Source organism: Ambystoma mexicanum, chromosome 3p (assembly GCF_040938575.1).
Source record: "Ambystoma mexicanum isolate Mex_15411 chromosome 3p, UKY_AmexF1_1, whole genome shotgun sequence".
NCBI lineage: Eukaryota > Metazoa > Chordata > Amphibia > Caudata > Ambystomatidae > Ambystoma > Ambystoma mexicanum.
In genome coordinates, this window is record NC_090925.1 from 1,112,546,370 (window position 1) to 1,112,565,646 (window position 19,277).

Consider the following 19,277-nt stretch of genomic DNA (forward strand, 5'->3'; position numbering starts at 1 on the left):
AGCATGTGAATCCATGCCAGACCCCATGCTGGAGAAACATAGCTGTTCCTGTCCCCTCCTGTTTTTCATAGTGTAACATTCGGTGCAAAGTCCCTTGTCTCCCATCTCCCTCTTGCCCAACCTTTGGTCGTCGATTCTGGGCAAGGATCCTACCCTAGGGCTAAGCTAGCACCTAGGATAGAAAGGAATACTTACTTGAGTTTGGGGAAAATACTTATTTCACTTTGAAATACTTTGGAAACTTTCTGCACTCTTTTGAATCATCACCACAGCCCACTGCAACTTTCATGAAATTCCCTCCTGTAACCCAGAACCTGTGATGTTTGAGCACTAGGCCCCCTACATCTACGGGATGGACCTCTTAAGAAAGAGGGAACTGGGGTTGGAAAATTGAATGTATATAAATATGGGATATATGGTTCTTGACTGAAATACTTGTCTGTGATTTTAATCTTCTAGTGTGTTCTTAAAGGCCTAATAAATGACTGCATTTTTATACATTGACTAACAAATTATTGAGTGTTGCCCATTGTGGATTCTGAAGCCCTAGACCATCTCTCACACCATTCCTGAGACTAAGCCTGGACTGCTCTTCCACACATCTTGATTGGATTTTGGCTAACCTCTGAGTGTTCCCTGTTTACCATAACTAGGGTGGCCTTGTAAAGACTTCCCCCTCCAGGGCTGACTTTAGAAATCCATTTTAACATCCATTAGTGCATGTACTTTCTGATCCACAATACAGGCATAGGGACCACTGAACTATGCAACTCTGGCCAACCTATTGTGAAAAAGCCACAAAATCTGGATCCATGGCTAACGCAACCATAACTACTATTTCAGAGTCTGGTGAGGTATCCAACCAGCTATTAGCCATAAGTCCCTATAGGTTTACCAATATCAGATCAAAGGGCTGTCACCCATAAACTGCTCTGGGAGGCTGGTCGAAGATTCCCGGCCAAAAATCAACTCTGGGACATGAAGGTGCACCGATTTGCAGGAACCCAGCACAGTCCAAGCTTTGAATGGGAGACAAGCACCAGGATCAGCACCCGCACCAAGAAGATGCTAACAGAGGCCAAGGCCAGAGACAAAGCTAGTGCCATCTCCAGTATGCAGGCGAAAGTGTTGACTTTGCCATGGAGTCCCTAGAGGGAGCAGCAGGCTATGATGCTGGCATTTTCTGAAGGCAGATGCCTGCTAAAGGTCCTTGAGCATTGCCGATAGAAAAGCCTTCCATTCCTCGAGAGGATAAAGTGAGAATACGTGCCCTCTTGGGAATCTTGACAAACTGCAGTGCACAATCTTCTTCATAACTTTACCTCCAATACTTGAACCGGTCGCATCTTTCTGAGAAGAGTAAGAATACGTTAGAACAGGCAGATGTGTTTATTCACCGCCAACCTGGAAGCGTGAGCCCAAACTGTGGACTCAGAAAGAATCTTGGAAGTAGGCTTCTACAGAGCGGATTGCTCAGATTGTCGGAAGCCAAAAAAACATTGGCCACAGCTCACTCGTGGCCTTAAGCTGCATTGGTTGTCTTCAGTTTTGTGGCCCGTCGTCAAACACCATACATAGCATAAGAGCAACCCGACAGATAAGGGGTGTAACAGTAAAAGGACTCCTAAAGTAGGAAATGGTATATAGGAGCCTGTCTCCCTGCTCTGATCCACAAGGCTCCATTAATCCATTTAGTCCAGTGGTAAACATGGTGGCACAGGTAGAAACTAAACTACTCTTACTGCCTGATCTGAAATGAAAAGATATCTGAAGTATCTGTTGTAATATGTATGAATAAATAGGCACAAGGAAATATTTATCACAAAACGTTTCAGATGTACAGTTGCAACATATTTTTACTGCTTACTAAATACTCCAATTGGCAATTTTACTCCCAATTTAAAAAAAAAGGAGTAAAACACTCCCACTTCAAAATTTGATCTGGAGCAATGCGTAAGAGCGAGAAGGTGACCGATATCCGTCTCAGACAGTTCAACTTTGAAGAAGAAGGCATGAATACTGACAAAATATAACAAAAAAAAACAAGTGATTATTCAAAAACAGCATGTGTCCCTGGGGAAAAAAGGAATTGAGGAGGGATGGCCCACATAGCTACTTGCATGTACTGAGGAGATCACTCCTGGCACAAGGGGGCGGCATCGGGGACTCGGTACTTCTCGTACCTGTCCCTCTTGGCTGGTGTCGTGGAAGGGTTCTCGAGGACAGCAAGCCCTTCCTCCCAGATGTCGTCGAGTAAAGGCACCACGAGGACTGTCTTCCTCTTGGCCTCTCGTTGTTGGTACAGAAACCCCTCCTTTTTATGTTCTTCAGGGCAGAGCTGGAAGAGCTCGGATGCCCTGGTTATCATGGTGTGGAAAGAGCCAATTTCGTCAGCTGGAGACGCCCGGGGGGGGGGCCTGACTACGGGATGTCTGCTGTGTCATCGCCGCCGTCATCGTCCGTCGTATCCTCTCTAGGGTCCGGCGAGGGGGATGAGGGGTCCACCGGTCTCGCAGGCACAAAGGGCGGAGCGGGGTGGACTTGCCTCTGCTTGTTCGGAGGGCTTCCCGACGGGCCTGGTTCTGGATCCTCCGTCGGGGTCCGTGGTAATCTCGTCCTTATCTCGGTGCATAAGGATTGGATTGCCAACAAAATGGCCGCCGAGCTATCCTGGGGCTCGGGCAATGGCTGCGACGGACGGGGTGGCCGTTCCACTGGGCCCTGTTAGTCGTCGCCATCTTCGATCACGTCAGCAGGGACCGCCACCTGGGATCGAACCTTCTCGAACCTCTCGTTGAGGCCTAAGGACCTCTCGTTGAGGCCCTTCTCGGTTTCCACCAGTTCCTCCTCAGAGGCCAATTCCGAGTCTGTAATGTCCACCGCCCCGCCCCCTCTTTTTCAGCCGGGGGCTTCATGGGGGTCTTAGCGATGGGCTGGAAAGAGGAATCCTTCTGCGGTGGCAGGGATACTCTGGGCCCGGCGGGCGTTTCCACAGGCGTAGTCTCAGCCAGCTTCGCCAGGGTCGCAGCGACCACTTTGGTAGAGGCCTTTGCCAGATGGATCAAAGCCCTCACCACCTTAGGTGCGTCCTGAGCCTTCGCCTTGGGGGGGGGGGGGGGGGGGGGGTCAGCGCCTCGCTCCCCCTTCGAGATCGACCGGGTCCGCTCCAGCAGCCTAGCCGGGTTCTCGGACTTCCTCTTCCCCGAAACAGAGCGCTGGCTCGTGGTCGAACATGCCAGGGAAGTAGCGCCCTGCTTGGCAACCGAAGAGCCCAACCTTTCGGCGCTCCCGGTGCCCGCGGACTCACAGTGCTTGGCCTTCTGTTGGGCCCCTGTCGCCGGGGGGCCCTCACAGGACTTAGAAACCCGCTCAGACTTCTCCCTCGCCTTCTCACCTGCTGTGCCCTTCTCCAGCCAGGCGGCAGGGCGGGAACGACGATCTTGTTTGGTCCGTTCCGAAAGGTTCTTGCAGAACGCACAGTCTTTCTCCACGTGCATCTTGTACTCATGGAGGCAGTAGAGACTTTGCGAATGCTTGTCCTCCTTGAAAACGTTCTGTAATCCACATCCAGGGCAGCACCTGAACAGCTTGGATCCGGGCGTCGAGCTTCCCTTGTCCTGGGCCATGTCCGTTGAGGTACGCCGCAGATCTTCCGGAATCCTCCAAGAAGTATAAACTCGACAAAAACTTCACCCTTGAGGAGCGTAGAAGAATTCCGAAACGGGTCCCCGTTATCAGAAGTAGAAACGGTGGAGCTTGAGGCTCGATTAAACTGAAAAAATTTGAAAATCTCCTGAAAAAGCGTGAAAACGCAGTAAAAAACTCGAGAGCTAAATACAAGGACTCCCAACACTTGAGCGTGCGGTAAAAATCTGAGGATGGCTGCCAGAGGCGGGGCTTAGGGAGAGGGCAGTCATTGGCTGAGGGCAGTATGACCCAGAGATCAGTGATTGGTTACTACTAAGAAAGAGATTAGAAACAAAACGGATACTGATTTTTTCTTTACCAAGGATTCCCAGCCTGACGGGAATATTCATGAGCATATGAATCCATGCCAGACCCCATGCTGGAGAAACTAGGGTTATTGTTAGGTGTTCCATATGCATTTTGTGTTCAAGAGTGGAGTCGGAGGAAAAGTGTATGCAAATATCCCTGACCAACTAATCCACGGTGCGTTCGCCCTGGATCACTTCTGGGGGAATCTGGAGGCATAAGTGTGGCATTTAGTTTTTTCCTCTGTGGCAAACAGTTTGGTAGGCAAGATTTTAAGCAGTATCCTGTGGGAGACTGTACAAGCCTTGTCCTCTTGGCAATAGTTAAACCAACCTTTGGTATACGCATGTACAACACAAGTTGGTAGAGTGACTGAGCAGCCAGGCTTATCTCAAGAGGGGTCAATGTGAGCTATAGGGTTGTGACACAGATTCAAACAAACACTTACACTCAAGGTTTCTTGATTACACAATTATTTATTAATTTAACAGTCAGTTGAATAAGCCTTCTTTAGAAGTGAGCAAATATTTAACAAAAATATACTCCAAAATATACACACTCAGTTCTTTAAAATCAATAGATACCCATTTGGGATGGCACAAGACACTACATACACTCTGGGGTGACTTAAATAACCAGGACACTGAACACTGATATATCACTGGCACATTTAGAGCAATACTGAGGTTAGTGTCAAAAGGAAACGATGAGATAATAAAACAATGGTTAACAAATATTCTGAAGCAGCAAAGTACTTTTGAAACCCCACAATGCAAAGTTAGTAAATTAAACCTTTCCCAGCTACACAAGTTATAGAACGTGCGAATGATGTTGAGGGATAGTTAAAGCACAAAGTCAGAGGTTAGAAGAGTATTTCAGGGAGCCAGGACAGCCGATGTTAATTGAGCAAAAGTCTAGATGAGCTGAAGCACTTTGTAGTATGGTAGATCCTGTTGTTCCTGGGCCTCAGTCGTGGGAACAAGAGGGAGGACATCTGGGGACTCCTGCACTACGGTTTGAAGGTCAGCGGCAGCAATGGTCAAACTTCAGATCAGCGGCACTTCGCAGTTTCAGCTTCTCACAAATAGCACCACTGCAGTTCTCGGATACCTTATGGACTTTCCTCACAACTGGGGTCCAGCACTGTGTTGAGGTGGCTCAGGGTTGGTCAGTCCTGCTTCATGGGAGTCCGGAGAATCTTCCTTGAGCTTGGGTCCGACTTAAAAATGACGCACTCGATCTGGGTGTTTCTCTCCCTGGCAAATGGTTCCTGCAGCAGCGGAAGTACAGCCAGCTCCGAGAGGATATCCAGATGAAGTCACACATTGCTGTAACCTAGGGGATTAAGCACAGGGTGTTTCGGCCACCTCCCTCACCTCCTGCCCTGCCAGACACGCCTGAGGCAGGCTTCAGCAGTGAAACCCGCCAAAGACAAAACTAACATAGGGACCAAACCTGGTTTGGCATGCAGGGTAAATCTCAAGGAGGACCTTTCCAACAGAAAATGGTGAAAAAAGAAGACCAGGGCCATTTTGACAAAATTGGCACCCATGGGTCCTTTACTACAGTTGCAATTGCAGCCCGCGGTAGAAACACTCAAATGGTAATAAAAAGTAAATCACTGCCACCAGCCATTATTTGTAGAAAGAGTAACACAAATGTTACATGAGAAATTAGACAAAGGGGATACCAAGTAATTCCCCCCCAGCACTATATTGTAAGTTAGTACCTGCTGGCTCTAGAAAGTTACAAATGTAAGTAAAGTCAATTTCACTTTGCTGCTCTTGGAAACAGTACTTTAACCAAGAGAAGCTTTTTAAACCTTTGGGAAATCTGGAAGACTTCCATGTGTCAATGCACTGAAGATGCTGTATGACAATGTAAAAAGACTATGCTTATGGAGTTTTTGTCATACTCCAAAACCAAAAGAAACGGTGTTCAAATCAAAGAAAAATACGAGAGTTGGAAAAAGGTCTCCCTCTCTCCAGGATAAAAATTAAAAGTCCAGCAAAAGAGCTGGGGGTCTCTAAGGTAGAAGGGTATTAGCACACTTATGAAAATTCTCCCTAACACTCAACCCCCCTCCCCCCCAGATTAAGAGACAGGAGGATTTAACCCACTCCTGGATGAATCTCTAACTCCAGTCGGTCATACTTTCTGGAGAGACCATCAGCATTTTGGCGATTACACCCTGACCTGTGTTCAATGGTGAAATCAAACCCTTGAAGGCTGATTGACCATCTTAACAATTTAGGATTCTCTGCTTTCATCTGCATTAACCATTTCAAGGGTTGATGGTCTGTTTCAAAAGTAGATCCATACAAGTACGGTCAAAACTCCTTCAAAGACCACACAATTGCAAAACATTCTCTTTAAATTGTTGCCCAACTTGTTTCACGGTCCTTCACTACTGATTAAGCAGATAGGGTGTTCCCAGCCTTTCTCATCCAGCTGACGCAGAACTGCACCTATTCCTGTATTTGAAGCATCTGTTTGTACAACAAAGGATTGATTGTAGTCAGGAGCTTTCAAGACTCGAGCTTGACAAAGGGCTTGAAGTCCTTCAAATGCCTTAGTGAACTCCTCATTCCACCTGACCTTCTTGGGGAATTTGGGTGAGGAGATCAGATCCAAGGGAGAAACTATGGTCACATAGTTCTCAATGAAGTTCCTATAGTAACCTGTTAGGCCTAGAAAGGCTCTGACTTGGGTTTGAGTAGTAGGGGTGGCCCAGTCTTGTACAGTTTGTACCTTGCTAGGCAATGGCCTTATTACACCTCCTCCTACCTCATGTCCAAGGTAGAGCACTATACTCTGACCAATTTGACATTTGCTTGCCTTTATGGTCAGATAGGTCTGCTCAAGAGCCTGCAAAACATATCCAAGGTGGCCAAGATCCTCTTTCCAAGTGGCGCTGAACACTGCGATGTCATACAAGTATGCCATGCAGAAGTCCACCATCCCAATCAGAACATAATGCAACATCCTTTGGAATGTAGGGGGTGCATTGCTTTAGTCCAAAAGGCATAACCTTAAACTGGTAGAGGCCTCCTGGGGTGGAAAATGCAGCTGTCTCCTTGGCATGGCCTGTCAGAGATATTTGCAAATAGCCTGATGTTAGGTGAATGTACTGAGGCACTTGGCTGAACCAGGTTTATCCACCAGCTCATCTGCCCTAGGTCAAGGATGGGCATAAGTTGTGGTGACTGCATTAAGAGCCCTATAGTCCACACAGAATCAACTCCTTGGGTCCTGCCTTTGGCACTAGTCCAACTGGACTAGCCCATGGACTTGTAGATTGCTCTATTACCCCAAGATCAAGCATAGCATCTTCTTGACCTCTTCCTTTATGCGAGTTCTTACATTGTATGACAGTCTGTAACCCCTGCTGTTGACAGGGAGACAGTCACCAGTGAGTATATCATGCTGGCCCCAAGGGGTCAAGCCTGGGGTCAGTAAAAACAGGGAGGCAATCTGATTCAACAGAACTTTTGACCCCCCCCCCCAAGCTGTTTCAGAGTCGGATCAGAAGAGAGATTAACTCCTATTTTTCCATCTAAAGGCTGTCCCCTGAGAAGGTCAGGTAGAGGCTCAGTCGCCTCCTCCTCCTCCTCCTCTTATCAGTTGCTAAGAGCAAAGCTCCTAGTTCTGGTATGGATACATATGCCGTAAGGCAGTTAGTGTGAAAGACCCTAGGGGCCTCCTTGGGTTTGCCCAAGTGCACTAAGTAATTGACCTCTCCAAGTTTGCCCACAACCATGAAGGGTCCAATCCATTTGTCCTGTAAGGCCCTCTGCCTTGTAGGCACCATAACTACAACTAGCTGGTCCGGAGTAAACATCACCATGTTGGCCTTCTGGTCATGCCTGTTAGGGAGAATTATCTGAAATGTGCCAATTCCTTCCACCTTAGAGACCACCAGCAACTTTGCTGGATTTTGAGGACTTGATTTTTTTTTTTAACCTGGAGAGATTGAGGCCCTTTTTCCCCACTCATTTTACTGTGATTTTTTTTTTTTAACACTGTTTCTTGTGGTTGTGGAGTCTGACAAACTCCATAGGCATAGCTTTTACATTGTGTCACACAGCACCTTCAGTGCAGTGACACGGGGAAGTCTTTCAGATTTCCCAAAGGTTCAAATAACTTCTCTGGGATAAACTGTTTCCAAGAGCAGTGAAGTGAAATTGACTTTACTTATATTTGTAAATTTCTAGACCCAGCACACACTATCTTAGAATAGGGTGCTGGAGGGGTTAATTAGTATCCCCTTTGTCCAGCTTCTCATGTAACATTTTTTTTGTTACACTTTCCTCACTGAATGGCTGGTGGCAGTGGTTTAGTTTTAACTACCGTGGTGTGCATTTACCGCGGGCTGTGTTCGCTGCTGAAGTAAAGCACCCAAGGGTGCCATTTTTGTCAAAATGGGCAGTGTCTTCTTTTTTCGCCATTTCATTGTGGAACGGTCTTTCTTGAGATTTACCCTGTGCGCCAAACCAGGTTTGGTGCCATTGTTCATTTTGCCTTTGGCGGGATCCACAAGTGAAGCCTGCCTCTGGCTCCAGGGTGTCTGGGGTAGGCAAGAAGTAAGGGAGGTGCCCGAAACTCCCTGTGCTTAGTCTCCTAGGAGACCCAAATGCACTCTGTAGTGATTGGCTGGCTGACTGTCCAGCAAGGACAGCCAACCTGCTGGGTGACTGACAGCTATGCTAGAATTAATGGGAGAGAACTGAATAAAAGTTAGGTCTTTTGGCTTGGAAGGCAGAGTCCACCACTGGACGAAGGAACCGAAGAACTTGAAGAGGAAGCCTGCTGCAACTCCTGGACCGTTGGTTTGCCCGGTGAAGCCCTGCTGCAGTGCCGAAACGCCAAGTTCGCATCGACAGAGAAGCCCCTGCAAGGAGCAATCCCCCTCCCCCCCCCCCTTGAGTTGGCGGGACCAATCAGCTCCAAAGTAAGCCACCTGGACATCCATCTGAGAGCTGGTTGAATTTCCACAGAGTTGCTGCTGGAAACCGTAGAGACAGGGAGAGGAACACCAGTGTGTGTGTGTGTGTTGCTTTTAAGTTGGCCAAGAGCTCCAGGAAGATCCTCTGGACTCCCAGGAAGCAAGAAAAGTCCATCTCGACAGCCAGGAACCGCAGTCTTGCTATTTGCGGTAGACGCGAGGAGCTGAAACACTGAACAGCCACTGAAAGTGATGTTTGCTGGTTGCGAGTTTTGATCCTCCCAGTGCATTGCAGGAGTCCCCCCCGACGTCCTTCCTCTTGCCCCCACGAATGAGGCCCAGGAACAGTGAGATCTGCAGAGCTGCACAAGATCAGGAGTCATCTGCTGCATCTTTTCTTCACTTTTTAAGGTACTGTACAAAGTCTAAGAACACTTACCTCTTGCTGTAGAGTTGCTTGCATCTTCTACCACTCACATACCTAACAGCTTGTGGCCCTACATTGATTCTTCTTTTCTTCAAAGACTTCTAAGACATTGTGCAAAGACTTTCTACGTGCCTACAAAGAAGTGCTTCAGCTTACATAGACTTTTGATTATTGACTTTGGCTTAGCCTCTCCTACTGAATGACTTATTGGGGGATTCTGAGAGTATTTGCCTTCTTAAGAATATTTGTGGTATCTTGTTTGTTCTCACTAAACTTTTCCTTTGATTTATTACCATATGATCCTAAATGCAACAGTTATATATTAATGTCCATAGCACCCTAGCAATTCAAGTCAAGAGGGTGTAGGTAGCGTCTGTGGGCCATCCCAAAAGTGTATATTGATTTAGAGATATTAAGAGTATTTCATGAAGGGTAGTTGAGTTTTATTGTATTGCTCCCTTCTGAAGAAGGCATATTCTAACTGACTGATAAATTAATAATTGTTTATTCAAGAAACCTTGAGTGTAAGAGTTTATTTGAATACTTGTAACTGTAAATCTCTGTGTAACTCCACTACAGCTCTCATTGGACCCTCTTGAGATAAGACTGGCTGCTCAACACGCTACCAAAACTCTGTAGTACAGGCTTATACCAAAGGTTGGGTTTCCTATACCTAAAGTCAGAGTTGTTTGTAGTGTTCCCAGAGGGTACTGCATACAAACTTTGCCTAACACCACCAATGTTTAACCAGAGCCTGACCTGCTTTCAAGTTATCAGAAGCTTCTGTCATCATTTGTGTCATTCTCCTTTGGAGACTGAACACATAGTCAGTGACTCTCACTGGCTTTGAGGGAAGGAGAACTCTCCAACCCTTCCTTGATTAGGGTCAATGGACCATAGAGGAGCTCAAAGGGTTTGAAACCAACCCCTTCTTGAGGGACTTCTCTATAAGCAAGACCATGGCAGTAGAAGGTCCAACTTTCTTCTAAGGGGCTCCTGTAAAGCACCAATCATGCTCTTCATAGTTCTATTAAACATCTCGATCAACCCATTGGTTTGGGGGTGGTAGGCTGTTGAGAACTTTTATGTCACTCCACAGTTTTTCCAAATGGCTTGCATGTAGTGGGTCATAAAATTGGTCCGCCGTCTGTGATAAACTCTTTAGAAAAACCTTCCCTTGTAAAGACACCAAGGAGGGCCTTAGCCACTGCTTGGGCAGTAACAGTCCTCATAGGTATGGCTTCAGGATACCTGGTAGCATGGTCTACCAGAAACAATATCAAATCAGTTGCCTGAAAATGTGGGACGGTCAAGGGGACCAAAAATGTCAATCCCTGCCCTCTCAAAAGGAACGCACACCACTGGGAGGGGCACCAAGGGTGCCACATTCTTGGCTCCACTCTTGCCAGAAGTCTGACAAGTGTGACAGCCTCTACATAATTTATCTACATCAGACCCCATCTTGGGCCAGTAAAAATAGAGAAATCCTTTCTTTGGTCTTCTTAAAACATAAGTGACCAGCTAAAGGAAACTCATGGGCTAACTGTAGAAACTGAGGTCTCGCCACCTGAGGAACTACAAGTCTTCTGTAGTCCACTGGGGTAGACTTAATAGGCTCACTGTAAAGGAGGCCATCCTCCCAATACAGCCTGTGATTCCCCGACTCTTGCCCATCCAGCTAGGAAGCTGCCTGTTGGCGAAGTCCTTCAAGAATAGGACACCATTTGACCACTGCTGAAGTCTGCCCTAGAGGATCCACCTTCGGCAAGCAAAGTCTGCAGTTCTGGATCGTGAAGACCATCCTGATCTCCAAAATAGGGAAGTGCTTCTTCCAGCTCTGATTCACCAGTAGCTGATTCACCATTCTTTGGTTGTTCCTCACACTCAGCCTCAGCTGGTGGAGGGGTCACAAGTGTGACCTTGGACTGTCCTCGTGGGGATGTCCTTGTCCTTTGGATAGGTGCAACACTGTTCTTCCTTCCAGAGACCTTGGGTTTCTCCTTTGTCCTAGAAGTAAAAGGGTGTCCTTCCTGTGGACTGGAAGTTATAGGTTCCTCTGTAACTTCCTCTTGAGGGTCACCTAAAGTTGCCTCTCTGGCCAATCTGGTCTGCTCCGGGCTTACTTTTACTGGGAGGCCTGGGGGTGCTTGATACAATTCCAAGAGTCTAAGTCATTCCCCAACAGGGTTCTCCCAGGCACCTCACTTTATAAACTGACAGATATTCTTACAGTTCTTACAGTCATTGTTGCACTGGATGAGAGGTGGCAGTCTAGGAATCATCTGGAGAGGGCCTCAATCAAGTGTAGCCTACGTGCCTTAGCAACATCCTCTGGCTTGAAAAGGGTTTCATCCACTACTGTAATGCTGGTCCCAGTGTCTAATGACAGGGGTCTTCTGTCCATTCACAAGTACACTGTCCTTGTAGTATTCTCTGGTGTTGGCTGGAATAGAGTTATACACATCTACATTCTGCTGTTCCCACAGACCCAGGGACATGAAAGAAATGCTGGCAGAGGCACCAATGGGGTCTTCAGCCAATACTTATGTTAGGGAGAATTTTCAGTTTGGTGCTTAATTCCTCCAACCTTACAACACCCAGTTCTTTTGCTGGGGTTTGGGACTTTGTACTTTTAATTCTATGTGTTTTCTGTGTTTCTTTTGGTTGTGAAGTCTGACAAACTCCATAGGCATAATCTTTTACATTGTGTCGCACAGCCAATTTCCTCTCCTTCCCCCAGAAGCTCACTGTCTCTAGAGCCCTGGTTCTCTCGAAGCTGGACTACTGTAACAGCCTCTATCTAAATCTGCCTGCCTCTAATCTCCGCGCTTTGCAACTCATCCAGAACAGGACTGTGAGACTTGTCCTTGGCCTCAAGCCCAGGGACCGTATCTCTCCAGGACTGAAATCACTACACTGGCTCCCAGTGACTGCGAGGATCAAGTTCAAAACCCTCTGCATTGTCCACAAGGCCTTCTGGGGCCTTGGGCCAAAATACCTTCAACTCTCTCTTCCTAAATATCTTCCTTCTCAAGCTCTTCGCTCATCTGCCTCCAACTCCCTCAGGGTCAGCCGCTTCTCCAAGCAACGAGTTGGGGGTAGATCTTTCTCCGCAGCAGGGTCCTCCCTCTGGAACAGCCTTCCTGCCTCCCTGAAACTTGAGGAGAACCATCTCCGGTTCCGGAAGCACCTCAAAACCTTCCTCTTTGCCTCCGCTTTCTATCCCCCTCTCCCCTGCTGAAATCACAAACTGCACTGAATCTGCAACAGGGCCACTCACCGATTTCGGTCCTTGGCCCAGCCACTCTTCCCTGCACTGCCTCCCTGGCAACCCCTGCACTGCGGTACTGTCTCTGTATCCCTACAGCCTCTCCTCCCAGCACTTGTCTGCACTTAACTTTCACTTGCCACCAGCTGACCCTTATTATTGATCTTGTATTCTACAAACCCTGTACTGCACTTTCCCCCTGCACTTTTCCCTTTCCCTCTACCATTGCACTTGCACGATCTGAATGACACCTGGCCTAGTAGGATCGTTGTCGGTCTCCCCTTGTTCCCCCCCACCTGCCTCGTCACGCCTTGAAACACTTGTGTATAGGCGCGTTACAAATGCCATATCATAGCACCTTCAGTGCAGTGACAGCGGGAAACCTTTCAGATTTCCCCAAGGTTCAAATACCTTCACTTGGATAAACTACTGTTTCCAAGAGCAGTGTAGTGAAATTGACTTTGCTTACATTGTAACTTTCTAGACCCAGCACAAACATTTCACAATAGGGTGCTGAAGGGGTTGCTTAATATCCCCTTTGTCTAGCTTCTCATGTAACATTTTGTGTTACCCTTTCCTCGATGAATGGCTGGTGGCAGTGGTTTACTTTAAACTACCGTGGTGTGCATTTACCGCAGGCTGGCCTTTGCAGCTGCAGTAAAGCACCCAAGGGTGCCATTTTTGTCAAAATGGTCCAGTCTTTTTTCACCATTTCATTTTTGGAAAGGTCCTTCTTGAGATTTACTCTGCGTGCAAAATCAGGTTTGGTTCCTTTGTTCGTTTTGTCTGACGGTATTCACGAGTGACACCTGCATCTGGCTCAAGGGTGTCTGGTGGGGGCAGGAAGCAAGGGAGGTGCCTGAAACACCCTGTGTTTAGTCTCCTAGAAGACAGGAATGCACTCTTAGGTGATCGTCCGGCTGGCTGTCCGGCAAGGACAACCACCCGGCTGGGTGACTGACAGCTAGGCTGGAATGAATGGGAGAAAACTGCATAAAAAGGCGAGGCTTTTTGGCTTGGAAGGCAGAGTCGACCATTGGACGAAAGAATCCGAAGAACAACTTGAAGAGGACACCTGCTGCAACTCATGTACCGTTGATTTGCCTGTTGAAGCCCTGCTGTGCTGAAACTCCAATTTTGTTTCGACTTGAGAAGCCCTGTAAGGACAACTTCTCCCCTTGAGTTGGTGGGACCAATCAACTCCAAAGTAAGCAACCTGGACATCCTCTTGGAGCTGGTTGAAATTCCACTGCAGTTGCTGCTGGAACCGACTAGCCAGGGAAAGGAACATCAGATCGTGTGTGTTGCTTTTAAGTTGGCCAAGAGCTCCAGGCAGATCCTCCAGACTCCCAGGTAGTAGGACTGACCGAGCCTGAGCCACCTCAACAGAGTGCTGGAACCCAGATGCAAGGAAAGCACATCTCGACAGCCAAGAGTCTCCGGTGTTGCTATTAGCATAGACGAGAGGCACTGAAACCGCGAAGTGTCACTAAATAGAAGTTGGTCCTTTTCTGTCACTGACGTCCCGTTGCAGTGCAGGAGTCCTCCAGACGTCCTCCCTCTTGTCCCCATGACTGAGGCCCAGGAACACAGGATTTGCAGAGCTGCACAGGAACAGAAGTCAGCCAAAGCCCTTTTCTTCTAACCAAAGGTACTGTACAGTCTTAGACAACTTACCTATTGTTGTAACCTTACTTGTTCTCTGCTGAGAATTGTCTGGGAGGCTTACCCTTTTTCTGTTTGTGGCCCTCTTTTGTGTGGTTGGAAAAGTAATTCTCTTTTCCATCTTTCTTGTGCTGCTTCCCTTCATCCTTTTTATGAGTGGCCCCAGAATCCTTGTGAGTGGCCCTGTTGGCAACCCACAAGTCAGCAGCATTTGCTAACTTCTTGGGATCATTCTCTTGAGTCAGCCAAGTGCTGGCATCGAAAATAGACTAACAAAAATAGATTTCTCAATCCTTCAAAGAAGTTCACTATGTAACCCTTAACCCAACATTCACACACCCAGGTAGCCCAAGAGCTACCATCAGTCTTTATGAGGGCCCTAAACCTCTTAAGGTACTGGGAAGGAGTTTTCCCAAATCTAGCTATCAAAGCTAGCTTCACATTTTCATACTCAAATCTTTCAAGTTCCCCCACCTCCATTACAGCATCAGTTGCAACCTGGGGGAGCCTAGACAAAAGCCAAGGAATCAACCGATTCCCTGTGAAACTCTGAATATGATAATTGTATTCAAAAGCACCCAACCAATTCAAAACATCAAGTTTCACATCATACATACTCACTGCTTCTTTAGGCAGGCAAAGCCTCTTGGGACTGGAAGACCTAGAGGACTCTTGGAAGGAAACAGTTTCAAGAGCCATTTTCTTCATTTCAAGAGCATGTTGTATTTCCAATTCCATAAACTTGATGTCTTGGTGTTTGGCTTCAACTTGAGCTTGTAACCTTTTGAATTCCAATTCAAGTCTCATGTTCTCGGGAGACATATTCTGGACTCAGTGATGGACCTTGTGGGGTCCCAGTGGGCATGGTTGGAAGCAGAAGGGCCTGCTGAGGCAAAGAGGGGCTCCTATCCTGGGACTCATCTCCCTCCTCTGACTCTTCTAAGACATTAGAGTTAGACTCTGAGCTATCACCCTCATGACCAATTTCCACATCCTTCAGCTTGCATCATGTAGGATGCCCAATGCTTCAACCAGTGATCTTTCAGGGTTTTAGGCCTGAAGAACGTACATGCTTGACATCTAGTTTCCTGGTTGTCGAGGGAGACAACGGTTACACACGCTGTGTGTATCCTTCCAGGGGAACTTTCAATTACAAAACGGGCAAAATCTAAAAGGAGTATTCTCCATTGTAAGTGCTGGAGGACAGCGAGACCCAACAATGAATGGGGACTATAAATGGAGGCATTATCTAAAAGATGTTAGAAATGTCTTCCCCCACTCCCCCACTCTCCCATACTCCCATACTCCCATACTCTGAAGGACGAAGCCTGAAGGATGGTAGGCAGCCAGCGAGACTCTTGTGTCTCTAGAAGGTGGAAAGACGTTGTCAAAAGTCACAGGATGCGTCGGGCAAAGTTGACGAAGGCGAGATATGACCAGTTATTTTAAATCGATAAACATTAGAGGCTCAATGACTAGGAATAATTCCAAAACTGGAACTCTGAAATGCAACCAACACAGTGGCGGAAAAAAACAATCTGAGAACCTGGACGCGTGAAGGACCATGGGTACAATACACGTCAAAGTAGGGATAGTATTACAAATAGGCCTGATCAACGTCCCTTTTTCTGGCACCTAGGAACACCCGTGTACAGGCACGTTATAAATGCCATATCATTTAAAAAACAAGTTGCTTAATAGTCTGCACCAACCACTAAATGTCGCCTATGCAATGCATACAATTCTAAGCAGCTCCACAAGCATCAGAAACAAAGTTAGGGGCTGAATTTGCATTTTTACATTTAGCAGTATGAGGTTCAGAAACCACCCCCACTGGTTTAATGCTCATCCTGACAGTCACAAAAGCCACTGCCAGTGACAGAAAAAAACGAATGATACAGAACTAAAAGGCTAAAAATCAATTATGAATTACGCAAAAACAAATACAATACGTATTTTTTATAAAGGGAAATCTAATGAACAACATACTGCTAACACCTGACATATACATCAGCCTCCAAGAAATCAGACGCATTGTTTTGCTGCACTTCAGTGCATGGGACGTTAACTCTTTGACTGAAGAATGGTGAGATCTCTACTCCATTACACGGCATAAGGGAGAAAATATCACAACACCTCTTGTCAAAGAACTACCCTCTCTCATAGCTCTGTAGTGATGCAATAATGTAAATTAAAGATGTGAAAGTTTGTGATAATCTAAGCCAATTAGTTAGGATTTATTTCTAGCCTCAAATTAAAATCATTCACAACCAGATCCCACTGACAAAACCAGTCTTTGAATGATTCTTCTGTAGAACTTACTCTCACAATCAGGATCCACTTGATGAGTGAGAGTCCAAATCCAGAAATAGCTCCATATCGTCCAGCAGCCGAGGTGGTCAGGCAGAAGGAGAGAAAAAACCCAATCCAGTTGAATAGGAAAGCCACTGAGGAATAGAAAACAGGGGGTTTCTTTGTAGTTTCTTACAAATTCAAGATAGTAGAAATAATCAATTGAACAATCATTGAACAAGTATCAATACAACTCATGACGGATAGCAATTCATCAAAAAGAATGATAAAAACCAGAGAGGTATTTCAATGAGGTCAAACAGACATCCTTCGATGTTGAACATGAATGCTTATTGGCATAAGGTGCTGGCATCTATAATAATCAAAATAAAGTTCAAGCTTTAATACCTAAATAGCTGTAGGAGTGAAAGCGTGTGTACAAATGAAACGAAGGGCTAGTATAGATTAGAAAGGAGAAGGAAGAGAATAATTATATTTATAGATCCATCAGGGGTGTGACAATATAGGAGACAAGATGCCAGGAAGAGTGAAGGAGGTGAATAACAAATAACTAGTCTGATTAGCAGTCTACATTTCTGCCGGTTACAGGAAAACCTAGTCTACCGTGACTGTTTGGTGTCAAATGAGAGGAAATGAGCTGTCCTGTGGCAAAAATAAAAAAATCACCAAAACACACCATGTGTTCAGCGATAAAACCTTAGCTGAACTCTAGTTTGTGGAGACTTAAGAGCTGTTGAGACTAACCGATGAAATAATGGTTTTAAAAATTACAACGTAAATGTAAAGCAGGTTCATGCCACAACTAGACTAAACCTCAGATAGGTTGCAAAAGGCTAAGAATACTTGATTTTGTATTATTGAGTGCATCAGTTCAACAAGGAACTTTTTACTAGACAAGAAACAAACTGTAAACACTTGCAAATAGACAGAAAACAAAAAGAATCAATATTTCATTATCAAGCCATTGTCAAAATGTGAACATCAGATCTATACATACAATAAAATATCATAGTAGCAAATTAATAACACCCCATTTCATCAATATTCTTTCATAGTACAAACAAATAAAATCCAGTATAAAACTTCATACAAAAACAAATTATACCCCCTTTCAGCAATCACCCTTAGCACCACCATGGAAATAAACTTTTAGAAAGCGCAGCAAATCTCCAGCTATTTGATTTAGGAACCTTATTAGAGGGGACGGCGGGTGGGCGTATGAAGGAAAGGGGTCTATGGACTAGGAGTAAGGTGGTCACTACGGTGAGTAACCTGGTAATACTCCTACGTCCTGTCCCCTTTCCTCCATACTTGTGGGAGATTCCCAAGCACTGCTTACAGGAACTACGGGTGGATGGAAATACCCCTTACTGAAACAGGTTCTTCAGCACAGCCTGATCAAACTGAGCATCAGCTCTTGAGCTCATGTCGAGACAGTAATGCTTACAGAAAGCAGATGTGGAGGCCCAAGTAGCTGCCCCAGCGATGGACTCTCAGGGGACATTTCTGAAAAGCAACCGCGGCTGCCTTGCCCCGCACCAGGTGTGCATGGATACCCTTAGGAGGTTTCAGCCCTTGGACGGTGAAAGACTCCGTGATGCAGGCGGCGATCCACCTAGAAATAGTTGCCTTAGACGCCAGCTTGCCCTGAGGGTTACCGAAGGTCACAAAAAGTTGAGAGGAACTCCTAAGCTCGGAAGTCCTGTCCAGGTAGAGCTTAAGAGCTCTTCGGACATCAGTGTAGAACTCTGAGGCAGGGTTCGGAAAAAAGACCGGAAGGGAGATCGACTGATTCAGATGGAATTCGGTCACCACCTTTGGTAGGAAAGCCGGGTTTGTCCGAAGGACTACTGTTAGGCAGAAACCTGTGCAGTTCCCTTAGGGACCACTGCAAAAGATTTAGGACTACAGGTGGTTGGCAGTAAACCCAATTGGTAGCAGTCTGTAACACTCAGATTTACCTGGTAGCTGTGGCTGAGCAGTCAGACTTCTCTCAAGATGAGTTAGGCAGTATGCAGAGTATACACAATAGGTACAGAGACACAGTAGCACAAGCAAACACTGACCAGAGCTTTGGTGTAAACGTATATAATTGTTTATTTAAAGACACACTTGTAAATTACACTAGCACAAAAAGAGGTAAGTAAATTCAACACACAGTCACTATTACTAGATGTACATCCCTTGTTCCTTATTAGACAAGTCTTAGTTAACACCACTTATTTCCAGACAGAGGTGAGCGCTTAACTAAGGATGGCACTCCAATAAGTTAAGAAAAAGGGAGGGAAAAGGCAGAAATTAGGAAAAGCACACAACACAATACTTTAGAAGCACCCAGCAAGGCAGGAAAGTCAAAGTCTACTTGTGAGCAAAAAGTTCAGAGGCCAGGCTCCCTCTTAGAGAGAACAGAGCACCAATGTGCCCAAGATCACACAGTTTAAGAGTCTTGAAAAGTCTTGCAGGGAGTTCAGAAAAGAATTAGTTCAGCTCAGAAAAGTTCAGTTAGCCAGCCTAGGGCCAACCCAAGCGGTAAGTGGAGGCTTTAAGAGTCACCCCACACAGACTGTTGCGAGGGAGGCCAGGCGGACACAGTACCGTGGAAAGTGGAGAGGATCCTCCAGCGGGGGCAGTTGTTCCTGGCAGCGGGTGCAAGTCGCGGCGTTGTA

The 19,277-nt window shown here is 46.3% G+C and overlaps 1 protein-coding gene across 1 annotated transcript in view; it reads right to left on the bottom strand.

Moving 5' to 3' along the window:
• NDFIP1 (Nedd4 family interacting protein 1) overlaps positions 1 to 19,277 on the bottom strand; it is a 639,788-nt gene that overhangs the window by 181,503 nt on the left and 439,008 nt on the right. Inside the window, exon 5 of the mRNA XM_069652470.1 lies at positions 16,621 to 16,745. Within this exon, the coding sequence (XP_069508571.1) occupies positions 16,621 to 16,745 (125 nt within the window). The remainder of the gene's footprint in view (positions 1 to 16,620; positions 16,746 to 19,277) is intronic.